At 34.4% G+C, this 20898-nt stretch overlaps 1 protein-coding gene across 11 annotated transcripts in view; it reads left to right on the forward strand.

The window, feature by feature from the left end:
• stat5a (signal transducer and activator of transcription 5a) overlaps positions 1 to 20898 on the forward strand; it is a 199059-nt gene that overhangs the window by 128113 nt on the left and 50048 nt on the right. For all 11 annotated transcript variants that reach the window (XR_015479601.1, XM_087242303.1, XM_087242305.1 and 8 more), the window contains 6 exon segments: positions 6613 to 6747; positions 6833 to 6989; positions 7299 to 7388; positions 13480 to 13654; positions 15432 to 15562; positions 18652 to 18803. Coding sequence is in view for 10 of the 11 variants with exons in the window: in XM_087242303.1 (XP_087098429.1) it covers positions 6620 to 6747; positions 6833 to 6989; positions 7299 to 7388; positions 13480 to 13654; positions 15432 to 15562; positions 18652 to 18803 (833 nt within the window). In the remaining variant the exon portion in view is untranslated.

The raw sequence follows: 20898 nt of genomic DNA on the forward strand, positions 1-20898 counted from the left end.
CTTAAAGAGGCTAATAATTTTAAAAAAATTATTCAATTACAAATTTAAAAATTAAATTAAAAACTGCTTTTATTCTAGCTAAAATAAAACAAATAAAACTTTCCCCAGAAAAAAAAATATTATCAGACAAACTGAAAATTTGCTTGCTCTGTTAAACATCATTTGAGAAATATTTCAAAAAGAAAAAAATTTAAAAAATTCAAAAATTCACACACACACACACACACACACACACACAAACACACACACGCACGCACGCACGCACGCACGCACACACACACACACACACACACACACACACACAAACACACACACACACACACACAAACACACACAAACACAAAATTTATTGGTGAAGCAAAGTGTTTAAATTGAAGATATATTTACTAAATTTGTTATGATTACAGTTTCACCTTTAACTTCAACTTGTTTAAGAATGCATTGTGATTTTTTATTGAAATTGAAATATTTAGATTAATGATTAGTTTGGGTTTTGCTAACATTTTTGTTTATAAGTTTTTTAATAATTACGTTCATTTAATTAGTTATTAATTATTATTAATGACTGAGTTAATGTAGGACTTTCCAGTATGTGTCACTATTGTTTGTGTATTATTAAAGATAGTTGTTATTATGCTTCAGAGTATTTGAAGAACAAATATAAGAATGTATATTTGCCATTTAAGTTTAAATGCAGGCACATTTATGTTGTATTTTTATATCCGTCATAATTCTGATTATGGATTATGGATATGTGTATTACAGTTTCTAGCCGATAGGTTGTGTCTGTGTATAAATCAAGATGCAAGTTTCATTTTTTTTTTCTCTCTCAGTTAGTTATTGTTCGGGGCTGGTATGCTTGCCGGTTTGTAACCTACTAGCAACTTTTAATTAAACAAGGAAGAACGTCGAAGTTTGACAGACTAGTGTAATGTCAGTACTCAGGCTGTCTAGTTTGTGGACAAACATTGTATACGTGTACGCAATAAAAGTTCAAAAGTAGCTCGAGTTGTATCCACCGTACTTGCCCTGAAACCCTTCCATTGGGGAGTTTATTGAGGTACAATGAGTAACTTGATAAAAACAGTTAATGTGATTGTTAATCTAGATATAAATAATATTGTTTTTATTATAGGATGAATAGATGACTAGACAGACAGACAGGCAGGCAGGCAGACAGACAGACAGACAGACAGACAAATAGAAAAACAGACAGATAGATAAGGCAGACAGATGTTGGGACAGAAAGCAAAGCTGAAGTGGCATAGAACCACACAAATATGCACTTACACAGACCGTTTCATACAGCTCTGTCACACTATAAATTCATTTATATCACACAGGAGTTTAAATTGCGGGAACTATTCCTAATAAACTGACTAGTGCACTTTCAAAAACAGTTTGCTATTTAAAATTAAATAACAAATTTAAAGAACAAATAATATATAACAATAGATAAGCGAAATCAACATTTTATTAATAACATTAGATGGATAGGTGGAGGAATGGACTTGTCCTCTTTAATGCATAATGCCTTTGGCTGTTCATCACAGAGGCTGTTTGCTGGTTCATTTCAGCCTGTGGCGTACAGTCATAAAATCTGTCAGTGGACTGATCAGATGACCCTGCCGACAGTCATGTATGTTGACTGGGTATATGTGCATTCAGTTTAATGTTAATGCAGCGCCTGTAGTTAAGAGAAAAGCATGTTGGCATGTTGAGGATATTATAATGGCACACAGCCAAATTTCTGCAGACACGCAAAGCACTAGTGCTGACAGATACTGGCTTTTAGGCTTTATAGAGTTAAAGTCAAAATTATTCGCCCTTCTGTATATTTTCTTTTTTAAATATTTCCCAAATGATGTTTAGCAGAGCAAGGAATTTTTCACAGTATTTCCTATTATATTTTTTTCTTCTGGAGAAAGTGTTATTTGTTTTACTTCAGATAGAATAAAAGCAGTTTTGAATTTTTTAAAACTATTTTAAGGTCAACATTATTAACCCTCTTAAGCTATATATATTTTTGATTGTCTACAGAACAAACCAATATTATACAATGACTTGCCTAATTACACTATCCTGCCTAACCAAATATCCTAGTTAAGCCTATAAATATCACTTTAAGTTGAAAATATTGTATTATATTATGTACTATAATCATACGTATATATATATATATATATATATATATATATATATATATATATATATATATATATATATATATATATATATATAATCAAATATAAATATATTATTTCTGACTACAAGCGTCTTAATGTCTCTGTCTGAGGTGTGCACGAGTTTCATTTTAACACTTTTGTTTCCTTCCTCTTCATGTTTTCTTCTTTGTGGCTTTGCTGAAACAACTAATCCATTAAATGTGGACACCCTGTTTCTCAGAAAGCCACGAGGAGTGAAAAGATTGGACACAATATTAAGCAGAGCTAAAAAAAAATAAATAAATCGTTATGATGCACAAGGTTTCCCTCAAACTGCACAGTGATGATACACTACAAATATTCTTGGCATTAATATATTAGGTGGAACATATTTCCTGCCACTCTCATTATCAATATAGATCTGAAATCTGTGTGCTGAGTTTTTTTTTTAATAGTTTCTGTTTTTAGAAATCACACTTGGGATCTATTGAGGATAGTCCTGTCACAAAGGTCAATGTACGGATTTACTGCACAACACATGGACATTACCTCAATCATTTTTAGTAATGCAATATATATCGCCCATGTAGAAAAACACATTCTAGCAACAGTTTTGCTGATTGTGCAACATCTCTATGCTGTGAAACCTGATAAGTTAACTCAAACTGTTTGAGGAAACCAATTGTGGCAAACCGTTTGAGTTTTGAAACTAAACGGTTTGATTATTTTAAACTTGATATATATTGAATCATTCATTCATTAATTCAATCAATTTCTTTTCGGTTTAGTCCCTTTATTAATTATGAAAAAATATATATTTTAAACGTTTCTTTTACATAAAATATATTGTGTTCAAAGGGGAAACGAGTTGTAGTTTTTTTACCCAGACAATTAAAAATATTATAATTTAGAGCAGTAATCTCAATACCTTGAAACCGTGATATTTTTATACAAGGATATAATTGTGTCAGAATCTTTTACCGGCCCATGCCTATATCTGAGACTTTTATTTTGAAATTGCGAGCATTCATTTATTTACTGTGCCTTACTAGCCTTACTGGGCAACGACGGCACGAGGCATGTTTAAACTGGCCTCAGGATACAAAATGCAAGATTTACAGATTATACATTTATTCATCTCCACACTGTAGAGCAGTGGTCACCAAACTTGTTCCTGGAGGGCCGGTGTCCTGTAGATTTTAGCTCCAACCCTAATCAAACACACCTGAACAAGCTAATCAAGGTCTTACTAGGTATACTTGAAACATCCAGGCAGGTGTGCTGAAGAAAGTTGGAGCTAATCCCTGCAGGGACAGCGGCCCTCCAGGACCATGATTGGTGAACCCTGCTGTAGAGGCATAAGGTATTTTAGTCACAACTTTTTGTTATGTATCGTGTTTATTCTGATATTTGATGCGTCTCAACAAATACATGTAATACTGCTGAATTGACCCTTCGCTAAGCCACACCTAAAAACCGCCATCCACTAATCGTGGCTTAGCAACCATAGCTACGCGCAGGGGCTCTGTCAAGCTTTCGAGCGAGGGAAGCAGACCAGAGCGTTGTGCATTAGGATTGTGCAAATCGTATCTGTAAAGTTTGGACGGGATGGTGGAATTTTTTCCCTTTTCAAAACCAAAAACCCAAAAGAAGAAATGCCAGCGTGGATCAAGCAGTGTGAGGGGCGCTGTAGGAGCGGAGATAAGTTAGTTTTGTTTTGATATTCCTGACACATTCAGTGATAGACAGGTGGCAATAACTCACACACCCCTTACCCTTAACAGATCTAAACTGTTTCCTACAAAAAACACAAAGCTGGTTGTGTTTCACAGCTGTCTTTTTCTTTTTTTTTCACTTGTTATTATGAGTAACTTTAATGCTCCGTTTAAGCCTTCGCCATATAGTAACGTTAGTCTAATACCGAATAGGTCATATGAGTTATTGATCCGGAAAATACGAATCTGCGAATCTGTTGCTAACTTTACTGAACTTCATATTTCCATCTGTTTCAAGCTACGAAGATTTGAAATTACAAATCAACTGACCAAAACCGAGATATGATCACAAACTGAACACCTGCGATCATACTTTACCAGCAGCTGTTTTTCAGTCATTTATAAAGAGCACACAAACATACTGACAGTTATAGGTAACTTTAACTGTACATTGTTATTATGGGTCAATGATGCGCAAATCTATCAGTTTACCTTTCTGGCTGTTCTTTCTATGAATGCATGATGTAGAAGTACTGTCCATGCATGTTTCCTCGTGGGTTGGTAAGGCTATTTTTCATTGCACACCAATTAATCTATCATGCTTTTTGGCTAAAAATAGAGAAATCACGGTTTAATTTGTTATTATTTGATTAATTTTAAATTTCACCTCTCCTGCTGAGCATAAGCTAATTATTCTGTAATCAGTTGCCTATTATGTCATGAATATACCCCTGTAATGCATACTGTAGTCCTTTTTTGTCTGGCCTTCTCGAATATTTCACCTGTTCGCCAAAACTGACGTTATATCCCTGACAATGTCTGAAACTGGCGCTTACACATTGTAAAAGCCGTGCCAGGCACGAAAGCTTGACAGGCGTTGCAACAGTAACTAAGGAGGGCGGGGCTTAAGGAAGGGTCAATTGTTTCAAATCAGTCAGCTCAACTGTCATCTGTTCGTGTTGATGCAGAGGTTGGCTGTGTTTTCTTTGACTGTAGCTTCAAAACACAATGCACTACTTCTCTGTCACTCTCTTTTTTCAAGTTTAAATATAATGTAGACTTTATCCACAACAGATCTGATGAGCAAAATAGGTTAACGTTACTCTGATTGGGTTTACATTTATCCGTGTTCACCACCATGGTGTGTGTGTGTGTGTGTGTGTGTGTGTGTAAGAGCAGCTGAGCTCATTAATATTCATAACATGAGCCATATTGTTTTAAGATTTGTTGAACTTACCAAAGCCATAAACCTACTATGCAGATATCAGAGAACAATTTGACTTATTAATCCAATGCAGTATATGGCACCTTTAAAATATACAACAATCTCTTCCCATTTGCTTTTAATGTAATGCTAAATGGTTTGTTAAGGGTTGCTTAATTGTCACTGTAACATAAAGTTGAAATTAGAATTATTAGCCCCCCTTTGAATTTTTTTCCCAAATGATGTTTAACAGAGTAAGGAAAATTTCACAGTATGTCTGATAATATTTTTTTCTTTTGGAGAAAGTCTTATTTGTTTTATTTCGGCTAGAATTAAAGCCGTTTTTAAACTTTTAGGTCTATTATTAGCCCCTTTAAGCTATATTTTTTCGATAGTCTACAAAACAAACTATCGTTATAAAATAACTTGCCTAATTACCCTAACCTGCCTAGTTAACTTAATTAACCCAGTTAAGCATTTAAATGTCACTTTAAGCTGTATAGAAGTGTCTTGAAAAATATCTAGTCAAATATTATTTACTCTCATCATGGATGGCAAAGATAAAATTAATCAGCTAGAGATGAGTTAGTAAAACTATTATATTTAGAAATGTGTTGAAGAAATCTTCTCTCAGGTAAACAGAAATTGGGGAAAAATAAAGGGGTGGGGGTGGGGGGGGCTGATAATTTAGGAGGTTTAATAATTCTGACTTTGACTGTAATTACACAAAAATATATAACAGAGCTTTAGACCTTAAAGGGACAGTCCACCCTAATATTTTATTTTTGTAATCAATTTGCTTGTAAAACCCTTTGCTTGTTTCAAACCTTTACGTTGTTTACAAACCTTTAGATACTTTCTTCTGTCAAACACAAAAGCAGATATTTTGAAGAATGCTGAAAACATGTAACCATTGACTTCCATAGTATTTATTTTTCCTACTATGGAATTCAATGGTTAAAGTATCTTCTTTTGTGTTTAATAAAGGTTTGGAAACAATTATAATGAGTGAATACTTTAATTCTCTTTAACGAACTATTCATTGAACTATCCGTTTCATTTATATCCCTTTAAGAACTTTTTGAACTTCAACTCTGAAAACAGGACTGAAGCAGTTTCAAATAACTAGAAGCTGCATTAACACAGTCTACATTGTAAAAGTGCTATATATGAAGATGAATTGAATTGAATTTAACATGTTGCGGTGTCACCAACCTGATTTCACCAAGAAGGACATGTTTAGGGATTAACATCTATGTTGATCCTGGAACAACATTCCAATCAGCCAATCAGAATTAAGAGATAAGTTTACCATGTTAAGTTTTGGCTTACGGTTAGGGTTATGCACTTCTACATGATTGTCATCCAACTATTTTTCTCCTCTGACTGAATAATATACAGTTATGGTTGGGTTTAGGGCTAGGGAAAAGGTATGGATTACAAAAATGATCCAGGATCAACATAGATGTTAATCCTTCATTGCATCGTACTTGGCAAAATCACAACGTTCTTGTGGTGTTCTTTTCAGAGTGATCATGGCCGTGTGGATTCAGGCCCAGCAGCTGCAGGGAGATGCTCTACACCAGATGCAGTCTCTCTATGGCCAACACTTCCCCATAGAGGTGCGACACTACCTGTCCCAGTGGATAGAGGGACAACTCTGGTAAGTCACAAGTTCACTAACCACATTTACATCATTTAAAAAAATCTTCTGGTGTTTTTAAACATGTCCGTCTGTCTTCTGTCAGGGACGCAATAGATTTAGAGAACCCTCAAGAGGAGCTTAAAGCCAAGCGCTTGTTGGACAGCCTGATTCAGGAACTACAGAAGAAAGCAGAGCATCAAGTCGGAGAGGATGGATTCTTACTCAAGATTAAATTAGGACATTACGCTTCACAGCTAAAGGTTGGGCTTGTTTTTTATATATTGAAAATATTAGCTAAAAAAGTGATCAATTAAAAATAACGATTGTAAAATTTACGATTATAGATAGAGAAATAAAAAAATTATGTTAAAGAGGCAGATGTTGACAAACAGTATATCAGTGCATGTTAATAAAGAACAGGTTGGTCAGGAAAGTGCAGTCTCAGTGTTTACTGTCATTACTGCTGCACATATATTTGTGTGTGTTCAAGTAAAACAAGACAGAGTAAATGGAGCTGTGTGCATGTGTGTATCATTCAATTCTGGTTGTGAATATGTGTGTGTTTTCAGAGCACGTATGACCGCTGTCCGCTGGAGCTGGTGAGATGCATCAAACACATCCTTTACACGGAGCAGAGACTCGTCAGAGAGGCCACTAATGTGAGTGTGTGACACGGAGTTCACTATCATTACATTAGCACAGTTCACTTGGATGTCAGCTGATTTCAGATGAACATTATCTTCTCTTCTGGCTTTGTTCTGAAAACAGTATAAATATATTATATAATATATACACAAATCCAATTCGTGAACTCAAAACAGCATTTGTAAACGCACTAATCCAATTTGTAAATTCAAGGCACGATTAGTAAATACAAAAATCTCATTCATAAGTTTAAAACATGATTTGTAAATGCACAAATGTAATATGTAAGTTCAAAGCACGATTCGTAAATACACAAATCCAATTCATAAGATCAAAACACGATTCATAAATACACAAATGTAATATGTAAGTTCAAAACACGATTCAAAATCACACAAGTCTAATATGTAAGTTCCAAACACGATTCGTAAATGCACAAATCCAATTCATAAACTCAAAACACGATTCGGAAATACCCAAATCCAATTTGTAAGTTCAAAACACGATTATTTAATATGCAAATCCAGTTCATAAGTTTAAAACACGATTTGTAAACATGCAAATCCAATTTGTTAGTTCAAAACACGATTAATAACATACACAAATCCAATTCAGAAATTCAAAACACGATTCAAAATACACAAATCCACTTTATAAGTTCAAAAAATTATTAAAAAATGCACAAATCTAATCTGTAAGTTCCAAACACAATTCGTAAACACAAATTCAATTCAGAAATTCAAATCACTTCTCGTAAACATGCAAATCCAATTCGTCAATTTAAAGGGCACCTATGGTGAAAAATCTACTTTTAAAGCTGTTTTGACATACGTGTGTAAGAATAGTACTGTCATATTGGGGTGAAATAAACACACCTAGTCCTTTTTTTTCAAATTTAACAACATAAAAACGGTGGACCAATTGGAGCGGTTTTCAGACCGACCGCAACTTGACGTAGGAGTGCTGTCCCCCGCCCACCAATATTGATTGACAGCTGCGGGCATTAACATGTCTCTGTAGTAATGCAAATAATTATATCAACAAGACAGGACGAGCGCAAAGCAACCGGGAATAAAAGGTCTGTTCAGTTTGCTAGGATCATTAATCATCATCAGACGTGATCAAGAGTGAGTTTTACAAGTTTAACATGTTTTAAAACGTGTGCACGTGTGAAGTACAGTGAAGTACAGCGATTCACTTCCGATTCACTTCATCAGCACAGCCGCGTGTCTCTCTCACTGTCTCTCTGTGTGTGTGTGTGTGTGTGTGTGTGTGTGTGTGTGTGTGTGTGTGTGTTTGTCTGCGCTATGTATGTATGTGTGTGTGTGTCTGCGTGTCTACCCTATGTATGTGTGTGTGTCTGCGCTAAGTGTCTGTGCTATATGTGTGTGTGTGTGTCTGTGTGTCTACGCTATGTATATGTGTGTGTGTCTGCGCTACGTGTCTGTGCTATGTGTTTGTGTGGGTGTGTGTGCGTGAACTCATTGTTGCAACTCCACAAAAAAATGCATCAAATAGTTCTTAATGTTGTATTTCTCACAAATGTTACGTGAGATCTGCTTCCTGAGGCAGCCAAGGGCGTGTTGAGGCATGTTGCTGACTGGCACGTGGGAACGGTGGGCGGGGATGACTAGCCTTAAAGGCCCAGTGCAAAAAAAACGCAACAACCTTTTCCCAGCTATAATACAGACACTTCAAACAGCTATAATAAATACTCTGATGGGTTTTTTGAGCTTAAACTTTACAGACACATTCTGGGGACACAAAAGACTTATAATAAATATGAAAAAAGGTGTCACCTATATGCCCTTTAAAACACGATTAATAAATACACAAATCCAATTTGTAAGTTCAGAACACAATTCAAAAATACACAAATTTAATTTGTAAGTTCAAAACACTCTTTTATTCATTCATTCATTCATTTTCTTGTCGGCTTAGTCCCCTTATTAATCCGGGGTCGCCACAGCGGAATGAACTGCCAACTGCCAGATGATGCCCTTCCAGCCGCAACCCATCTCTGGGGAAAAAAAACACTTTTTGTAAAAGTACAAATCCAATTCATAATATCAAAACACGATTAAAAAATACACAAGTCTAATCTGTAAGTTCAAACACGATTCGTAATAACAGAAATTAAATTCGTAAATTCAAAACACAATTCATTGTATACACAAATCCAACTCGTAAATTCAAAACACAGTTCATAATATACACAAATCAAACTCGTCAATTCAAAACACTCTTCGTAAATACACAATTTGTATATATTTAAAACACAATTCAAAAATACACAAATCCACTTTGTAAGTTAAAAAAGATTCAATAATACGCACATCCAATTCATTAATTCAAAACAAGATTCAAAAATACACAAATCCAATTCGTAAATTTAAAACACAATTCATAAATAAACAAATCTAATCTAAGTTCAAAACATGATTCGTAAATACTCAAATCCAATTCTGAAATTCAAAACAGTCTTTGTAAAAACACAAATCCAATTTGTAAGATCAGAACACGATTTATAACATTCACAAATCCAATTCATTTTGGGAAATTATGGAAAATTATGATTTTTACTTTTGAATTCAGAAATTGCGTGTGGTATTTATGAGATGTGTTTTGAATTTACAAATTGAATGTTGTAAATGTAAATTGTGCTTTGCATGTATAAATTTTTTTGTAAATGTATTATTTTTCAGACTGATCTGGCTCAATTTAAAAACATTATTTAATTTTTAAAATGTATAAGACAAAAATCACAAAATGACATTTAACACAATATGTGGAAACCCAGATTGTTCCAGAGTGCGTGATTCATTTCACAGAACTCATAATTTTGCTTCCCTCATAATTTTACAGTACGTTCCTGTGATTTATGAACACTGTACTGCATTATTTCTCACATTATAAAAAGAAATAACTGCGGTCTCCTTCTGGTTTAAATCATTGCCATTGTTCATATGTGCGTCAGTCATGCCTCACAGACTGGAGTTCAGTGAGTGCAGTCAACTCCTAGAAGCATCATAGATAATAAACAGGGCTACTGTACTGTACCTGAGACTGACTTTTACGATCTTCACAAATAAAACGTGCACGATTGCTTTGGATAAAACACAGACAAATCTCCTCCCTACACTCAAATTCATGATATCTGTAAAGCCCAAGCTACTTTTTATGGGAGTAAAAGAGGAAATGTCGGATTTTATCAACTAAACTCACAAACCATAAAATCATAAAACCTAAAGATGATATCAATAAATCATGAAGCTCGTGAAATGCCCACTCATGTTCTCAGATTTGTACAGTACGATCTATCAAATGTGTTCATATGCCATTCATGTGCTATATACATAATATTTAGTTTGTTTAAACACACACACACATGCACTCAGGCATAAAGGAGAAACCTCAGTCATGTTGGTTATCCACACACAATGGGGCTGACATGATAACCTAAAAATAAAATACAAATATGTAAATTAGCTGGTTTTGTTTTATTTAGCAGAATATTAAGGACGATTTCTAAATCTGAGTTGCTCCTTAATTCATAAACTACAAGAGTGAAAAAAAATATATGTACAATCAAAATCAACGAATACTCTTTTTGTCTTAAAGGGAATAACATCAAAAACATGTGCATTTACTACAGTATAAACAACATCACTGCACACATATTGTGGTGGATGCTAATATACAGTGGTTATTGTTATAGTTATCATTATTGCTGTGCATTTACATTGTATAATGACATTTTGGTTTGTATGATTTATGTTTGAAAACTAGATGTTCCCATATTTAAAACCCATACAGTAATAAATACACCGTCAAATCTATTGTGATCCTAATGTACAATAAATATGTATTAGCTAATCTATGTATTTTTAAAATTTTAAATACGTATATTTTCTACAAGTCCATTTCTTGACCATTTATAAGACAACATTATTAGCTCTCCTGTGAAATTGTAATGTTTTTTCTAATATTTCCGAAGTGATGTTTAACAGAGCAAAAACTTTTTCCAGTATTTGCTCTTCATTTTTTTTCTTTCTGGAAAAAGTCTTTTTTTTCAGTTTGGCTGGATTAAAATCAGTTTTTTGCATTTAAAAGTATGTGTATTTTTATGCTCAATATTATTAGCCCCCTTAGGAAATTATCATTTTTTCGCTTGGCTAAGCAACAACCATTGTTGTCCAATAAATGGCCTAGCTGACCTAATTCATCTAGGTTAACCTCTATTAACCTTAAATTAACTTTTTATCTCATTCATTCGTTCATTTTCTTTTCGGCTTAGTCCCTTTATTAATCTGGGGTCGCCACAGCAGAATGAACCGCCAACTTATCCAGCATATGTTTTATGAAGAGGATGCCCTTCCAGCTGCAACCCATCTCTGGGAAACATCCATACACGCTCATTCACACTCATACACTACGGACAATTTAGCCTACCCAATTCACCTGTACCACATGCCTTTCGACTGTGCGGGAAACCGAAGCGCCTGAAGAAAACCCATGCGGACACTGAGAGAACATGCAAACTCACACAGAAAAAGCGAACTGACCCAGCCGAGGCTCGAACCGCCGATCTTCTTGCTGTGGGGCTACAGCACTACCTACTGCACCACCGCATCGCCACTTTTAAACTAAAATCTAGCAAAATAACTGGTGAAATATTATGTACTGCCACATGTTAAGACAAAAGAAATTAGTAATTAGAAATGTGTTACTTGGAAAAAGCATACATTTTTTTGATAAATAATGAATAAAAAATCTTAAATTTTAAAGTGATAAATTGACTTATTTGCCACTGATTACAACAATCATAGTTATAATTTGTATAGTTGTACTTCATATATACAGTATATATATGAATATATATATATGTTGTTGGCATTTGTTGTTAGTGTCCCACCAGTGATGATATACACCCACATCACACTGCTTTGAGTGTGATATTGCATTTCTTACACAGTTCGACGGCATAATCATGTATAAAAAACTCAGAATCTCAAAATCCTTTTGTATGAGGAACTACTTTCTTCCGCCATTCATCCACATCTGCAGTGACTGTGAGAACAGCAGAAACTGTTGCTCATTCACTAACATAACTTTAGAACAAGTATTTGAATGATTCTTTAGTGTAATGTCTAAAGTGATGACAAAACGGGTGATTTTTGCTCACATTTTAAGATTATAAGGCCGAACGGCATGAAATGCCATCAGTTTACAGAATTTTCCCAGTATTTCTCTGTTGCAATCAGGAGATCACAATAATTAACCCTGAAAAAGCCATAGCAAAGCAGCGCGGAAGCTTCCCGATAACTATTGTGTTTAAAAGGAAAAACGCAAAACACATGCGGGCATTTCTTCTTTCTTTCTGTTTACTGATTTAGTCTGCAGTAATGAAAACATGAGACGCATGAGAAACAAAGATGGCCAACCAAAAAGTAACTCAGGGTTATACAAAGAGTGAAGAGTGGTCAACACAAAATACATACATTCCTAATATGTGAGTCCCATCTCACACACTACAATTATATGGTATAAATTCAGCACTACAACATACAAAACAGAGAGATCGACTTAGAAAGTCACTTACCAGTTTTATAATGGTGTGATCAGCTGTAGTTTAAAAATACGCTGAGTTTTTCCTCCTCTAAGAGCTTATTATGCAGGCTCCGTCGCCATCTCGTGGATGGACAACATCAACCGTCTTTATTAAAAAAGACAGTCTTTACTCAAAGACAGACTGATGGCCGCCGATGCACTCTGTCAGAAATATTAAATATTTTAAGATAGGCCTTATCCTAATGAATAAACTGCATAGCTGGAATCTAAACAACTACATTGTCGACTAATAAAATATTACACGGCTATCAGCCAATCAAATCCATACAGCGCTTTTGTGTCTAAATATATACATGAACAGAATAATTTTTTATTTAATTTCATTGCGTGTCGTGTTTATTATTTAGAAATGTATGCATAATATATTTGAATTATTTTTTACTTTATGAGAATTGGCATGTTTCTTTGCATTCTCCGGAAATGTTCTGATCATAATTTGTCTTAATTTTAATACATTTTTTCATGATTTTACAGTCGAGTTCACCGGTGGGCGGGTTAATGGACAGCATGTCACAGAAATACCACCAGATAAACCAGGCCTTCGAGGAGCTGCGAATACTGACTCAGGACACAGAGAACGACCTCAGAAAACTACAGCACACACAGGAGTACTTCATTATACAATACCAGGAGAGCCTCAGAATACAGGGTATGCGTGTATATACAGTATATATACAGTTGAAGTCAAAATGATTAGCCCTTCTCTACATTTTTTATGTATTTTTTCAATATTTTCCCAAATGATGTTTAACGGAGCCAGGAATTGTTGACAGTATTTCCTATAATATTTTTTCTTCTGGAGAAAGTCTTATTTGTTTTATTTCAGCTCGAATTTTAACCATTATATGGTCCATTATAACCATTATAAGGTCAAAATTATGAGCCCCTTTAAGCTATACAGTTGAAGTCAGAATTATTAGCCCCCCTGAATTATTAGCACCCCTGTTTATTTTTTTCTCCAATTTCTGTTTAATGGAGGGAAGATTTTTTTCAGCACATTTCTAAGCAAAATAGTTTTAAAAACCTATTTCTAATACCTGATTTGTTTTATATTTGCCATGATGACAGTAAATTATATTTTACTTGATTATTTTTTAAGACACTTCTATACAGTTGAAAGTGACATTTAGAGGCTTAACTAGGTTAATAAGGTGAACTAGTCAGGTTAGGGTAATTAGGCAAGTTATTCTATAACGATAGTTTGTTCTGTACACTATCGAAAAAAATTACCTTAAAGGGGCTAATAATTTTGTCCCAAAATTGATTTTTTAAAAATTAAAAACTGCTTTTATTCTAACCGAAATAAAACAAATAAGACTTTCTGTAGAAGAAAAAATATTATCAGACATACTGTGAAAATTTCCTTGCTCTGTTAAACATAATTTGGAAACTATTTAAAAATGAAAAAATAATTCAAAGGGGGGCTAATAATTCTGACTTTAACTGTATATTTTTTAATTGTCTACAGAACAAACCATTGTTATACAATTATTTGCCTAATTACCCTAACTTGCCTAGTTACCCACATTAGGCTTTTAAATGTCACTTTAAAGTGAATACTAGTTTGTTGAAATATATCTGGTCAAATATTATTTACTGTCATCATGACAAAGATAAAATAAATCATTTATTAGTAATTAGTTTTTAAAACTATTATGTTTAGAAATGTTAAACAGAATTTGGGGGAAAAGCATTCAGGAGGGCTAATAATTCAGACTTCAACTGTATATGGTTCATCAACTCACATCTACATCTGCACTCATACCATGATGCATTTATCTTAAGTGATGTACAAGATATTCCTTTTTTCACATATGCACTCTCTTTTTCTATTGCTGGATTCACTCACGATAGAACATTCATGCATTACCAGCATACTAGTTATGTGCTTGCATACATACCTTTTTAGCATTCAGTACATGATGCTGCAAAAAGTCCTCATTAAAATAGCATATGTGCTCCCATAATACTTGGGTATGCTGTTGAATAATCAAACAGGTCTGAATTCAGTCCTCTTGGGCCAATACTACATTTTGCAGAATAAAAGTGCATTTTGTTTTCAAATCTGAATCCTGCTCAGGGCTATGATCCAAGATGGTTTATATAATTGAATTAATATCTCAACTAAGCTTTGGTGCTGAGATTGATATTTAAAGTTTGACATGTGCATTGTCCATTGCAGAGGGTGAGACGTAGGATAGCTCCTCCCCTTTAAAAAAAACAGCCAATAGCATTTGGTTTTATCACAGCTCTGCCACTGATCATTGTAAGACAGGACTTGCTGTATGAAATTTGTAAAAAATGTATATATATTATGAACAGAACTTGCTAGAAGTCACCTTTTCATTCTGTCTCATACTGAGCAAGAATATGGCATATTTGTGTGTTAATTTGTCTGTGTGTGTGTGTGTGTGTGTTGTGTGCAGCTCAGTTATCGAGTCTGGCGACACTGCCTCCAGCAGACCGACAGCTACGAGAGCCTAGCCTGCTCAGCAAGAGAGCCACAGTTGAGGCCTGGCTGACCCGAGAAGCTAACACCCTGCAGAAATACAGACTGGTACACACACACACATACAAACGCACAAAATGAATGGTTTGCAGAGCATTCACTTAATTAGGCATCTTAATGTCTTAATCGTTTGTAAAATAGGGTATATGCCGAGCTGGTGTTTTTTTTTTTCTCATACTGATAAACTTCCGGTGATCGGTTAACATGACTTTTTTTCATTTTATACGGTTCCTTTTACAGCATTGATGTTGTAATGTGATTAAAATACAGTCAGTTAAATAAACTTTGGCATTCATTTAGTTGCTCAAAGGTAAAATGAGATGAAAAGCTGTTTATATGCATGCAACCGTCAGTATAAGCAGGCTAGCGCAGAAGCTCCATTGAATATACCGGGGTAAAATAAATGTTCCTATTTTAAAGACATAGGGGAGGAAAATGTAATTTAATGCATTGCTTCTTGTACATTCTGAGAACCACTTTATATCGGATATCACTCAGCTAAGGAAGATCACTGTCTTTTCAAGAAATCAGATCTTAAACGTGACGATTTTAAACGGAAGTGTTTGACCCCGGTTATTGACAAATTAAAAGTCCTTCAGCATATACCCTACTGCATTGCCATTAAAAATAGTAAGTAATACAATACATATATTAAGTTTAATAACGTCACAACAATGTTAATAATGTCACAGTATTTTTTTTATTGTTTCAAATACAGGCTGTCAAAGTCAGCTTTATTGTCAATTTAACCACATGTACAGGACATGTGTGACCCTTGGTGTCTAACATATAATATTAATACAAAAAAAAGTACTATTCAAAGAAAATAGTACTTGTACTATTAAAAATAGTAGTACTAAAAGTACTATCCAAAAAACTTCTATTCATCAAAGGATCCAGTGAAAAATATTTAACATACTTTAAAAATATTTAACACAGAGCTCTTTTTATCACTGATCAAAATAAATGGTGAGCATCAAATCATCAGATTAGATTAATTTCTGAAGGATTACGTGACATTGAAGAATAAAACATTTACGCTGAAAGTTCAGCTTGGCATTACAGGATAAAAAAGAGTTTAAGATATATTCAAATGTAAAATATAATTTTATATCTCACATTTGTATTACAATAACCATTTTATTAACAATATTTAATACTCTTACCACTTTTTACTATGTTTTCGATTAGACGAATGCAGTCTTTTTTCCCCATAAAATTAATTTATATTAACCCTAAGTAGGGTTGATTGAAAAAAAAAACTAGTTTATTGCTATAATCTATCTTATTAGGACACAATTAATAATAAATAAAAATAGGAAATTTAAAAGAAAAATTGATTTATAATGTTTGTATCCCCCAAAATATGTTGCCCTTTTAAAGGGTTGAGTGAAAAGGTTATAATTCTTCGGGTTTGTGTCTATTGGTATGGATTGTTGCTTAAAAGAATTAACTTTACCCACCCTCAAGTAGTTGCAGAGTTTTGTGAGCTCCTTTTTTCTGTTGAACAGAAAAGAAGATGCTTTGATATTTGATATTTTTGAGAGAACATTTAAGTCAAGGGTATCAAATTCAGTTCATGGAGGGCCACAACCTTTCATAGTTTAGTTCTAACCTGGCTTCAACACATTTACCTGCGTTTTTTTTAGAAAGCCTGAAGCACTCAATTAGTTTGATCAGGTGTGTTTAATTAGGGTTAAATCTAAACTGTGCAGGGCTGCGGCCCTCCAGGAACTGAGTTTGACACCCCTGCTTTAAGGGATCTATATTTAAATAATAACCTCTGATTGGCTAAGCTCTGAACAGGTTTTTGATTCACTTACGAATGAAAATATCTGGTTGTATTTAATTGTGACTTTAAGGATTGCGTGGAGTGGATTTTTATTTGACGTGTGATATTTTTTTAACTGAAACACCAAGACAGGGCGGAGCATAAAGTAGCTCCTCCCCTTTATTAAAAGTCAGTTAATTGCATTTTGTTATTCTCACAGCTCTGCCAGTGACAGAAGTTGAGCTTTAACACATATAGAAAGGGGCGGGGCATGTCAGATACTAGAGGGCATTTGATTGGTCCGAAGATTTGATAAGTATGATGTGACATCACATTTTAGATTAATTACGGTGGAAGTGACAAACTGCAAACGTTTTAATGTTTATATCTTCTAAAGGTGAATTTTTCACTGTTTTGTAGCACACTAGTATGGAGAGAGATCAGTCTCAAAAATAATACTTTTACAAAATGAAAATTCATACAACTACAGCACAATTCACACTTACAAAATCCCATTTGTACATTTGTAAACACACAATTCGTAAATTCAGTAAATGTGAATTGTGTTTTGAAATTTCGAATTGATTTCTTTTATTTTTGAATTGTGTTGAGTTTGCAAATTAAATGTGTATATTTTTGAATCTCATTTGAAATTTAAGATTTGAATTTGTGTATTTAATTGTGTTTTGAATTTACGAATTCAATGAGGATGTTTATGAATCAAGTTTTAAATATACAAATTCAATATGTGTATTTCTGAATCATGTTTTAAATTTACGAATTGTATTTGTGTATTTACGAATTGTGTTTTAAACTTACAAATTGGATTTGCGTATTTTTGAATCGTGTTTAGAATTTGTAAATTGGTTTTGCGTATTTTTGAATCGTGTTTAGAATTTGTAAATTGGTTTTGTGTATTTTTGAATCGTGTTTTGAAATTATGAATTGGATTTGTGCATTTTTTAATCTTTTATTTTATAATTTATGAATTGGATTTGCGTGTTTTTTAGTTGTGTTTTGAATTTGCTAATTTTTTTTTAGGCAGACATGACAAACAGCAGGTTTGGATATTTGTATTTTCTAAATGCAAATTTGGTCACTGTTTTGAATCACACAAGCTTATAGATATCCTTAAGATTAAGGTACTGAAACTAACATCTACTTTGACAGAGTCTGTGAGAAAATGGTTTATAAATGCTGTCAGTTCTGATTTGCATCATATTTTTTAAATAAAAAGACTCTGTTTTGAATTCTGCCACTAAGTCACTAAACCTGAGGGCTGTAGTTATTTACCTGAGTACAGTGCATGCAGTCATGTGTGTTTGTGGGATGTTATATGAACTTGTGTGTGTTTGTTTGTGGTCAGAGCTTGGCAGAGAAACACCAGAAGACACTGGCGTTGCTCCGCAAACAGCAGACGGTGATTCTTGACGATGAGCTGATTCAGTGGAAGAGACGTCAGCAGCTGGCTGGAAACGGCGGCCCGCCTGAGGGAGGACTGGACATACTACAGTCATGGTGCTCTTATTCACTTAGCCATCTGATTTATGACCAGGGCTTGACATTAACACCCGCCAACCCGACAAATTACAGCTAGATTTCAGCTGTGGCGGGTTAGACAGCTAATCCCAATAGCCACTTTGGCTGGTTTAAAAGAAATTTGTAATTGTAGTTTTTTTGGTAACACTTTATAATAAGGTTCAGTAGTTAATGCATTTACTAACATAAACTAATCAAGAACAACACATGTACAGCATTTATTAATCATAATTGAACATTTACTAATGCATTATTACCATCCAAGTCCATGCTTGATAACATTAGTTAATGCACCATGAGTTAACATGAGCTAACAATGAACTACTGTATTTTCATTAACTAAGGTTAACTAACGTTAATGTTAGTAAATGCATTAATTAACATTAAATAATGAACCTTATTGTAAAGTGTGACCTTTTTTTTTTTTTTTAAACAGGGTTCAACAATAAGGATGGCCTGGGGACCATCTGAGATATGCTTAAGATAGTAAACAGGATTGTCAATGGTCTGATCGGGCCAGTGCTGGCTTGTCCCTAAAGATTAGAGTTTTAATTTATGTCCATTTGTCAATATGCATGCAAATGTGATCTTAGCAGTGTTCCCACTCTTCTTAAAAATACTTAAATTTCAGACATATCCCAGCAGGCATACAACATCATAAGACATTAATATTAGATGAGGTTTAGGTTGTGAAATCAGGTGACCAATATTCAATGTCTAACTAGCTTCTAGGACAGTGTTATTTGACGTCCAATAACGACATCAAAGGATGTTGATAGTTGCTTAATTTTAGTTTTTGTTGGAAAGTTACCAAAATCCAACGTTTGATTGACATTATAGTAGTAACGTCCACACAACGGACATTGCCATCTGCCAGATGGTGGATTTTGACATCAGAATATTCCTACGGCCCCATGATGTTGGGGTAGAACGTCAATCTGACGTCATGTTGACATCCTGTGCCTGCTGGGATGGATTCAAGGCAAAGACCATAGAATACACAAGACATGTCACTCATATAGTTTTGAATGGGGAAAAGTGTAACTTATGACTTCTTGATGTTAGACTAGGGACTGAAGTAAGCAACATTTATATTGTGGCAATTTTGTGTAATATGGGAAATAAAGAAAACCATGCATTGACCAAAATACTGCCAAAAAGAGGATAATTTATTATACAGAAATCGAAGATAAACAGAAAATAGTAATAATTAACAAGAGTATTATAGATAACAACAAATAACCACAAAAGGCAAATTATTTACAATTTATAATAACAAAATAATCAAAAAATAAACCTGGCAGGGGAAGAAGACAAGTGCCGCTGAAAGAAAAGAAAATAACAAAACCGAAAATCAAACTAACTCAGTATATCCCTTTTTCCTAACTAAACACAAAAGATTCGAAAGCAAGTGTTTGGCGTTTACACACCCTAACTTACCTACTCTAATCTTAACCAAACAGAATTATACAATGCCAGCGCTCACTCCTAAACCTGGTGTGCCTGTACACAGGTCCGCTAGTTGATGTAAGGATGTAAGTCACCTGACATCTACCTCTCCAAATCCCCCTGGGGAAAATAAAGGACATCAACAAATGATCTCAAATAAAGAATAAAAAAGAAAATGAATGAAAAATAAACAAGATGGAAATAACAACTTTGGCAAAACAATTATCAAAATAAGGGGAGGCAGATTAAAACAAAGAACAAAACAGGAACACATAAGCATCTGTCCGGCGTCCTGCTTGTCGTCTTTTTAAAAATTTGGCAACCACTCAGATTGGCCGCAGAAGCTGCCACGTCACCGAAAATAATGATGATTGACCAATCCTACAGCCAATAACAATCCGAAGGGGGTTGAACCTGTGAAGCCTAAAGAGAGAGAAGCGAGGCGGAGACAAAACAAGCACGCGTGTGCGCAAGATAGAGGGAGAGAGAGAGTGAAAGAGAGACACACATGCAGAATTCCTGGAGTGTAGCAGTAATGGTCAATGTAGCGAATGAAGTCCCGCCTTCTAGTACAGGAGCCAATCATCAATCACTATAGACCGATGATTGTTCCGGAAAGGGGCTC

Source organism: Danio rerio, chromosome 3 (assembly GCF_052040795.2).
Source record: "Danio rerio strain M-AB ecotype USA chromosome 3, GRCz13ab, whole genome shotgun sequence".
Taxonomy (NCBI): domain Eukaryota; kingdom Metazoa; phylum Chordata; class Actinopteri; order Cypriniformes; family Danionidae; genus Danio; species Danio rerio.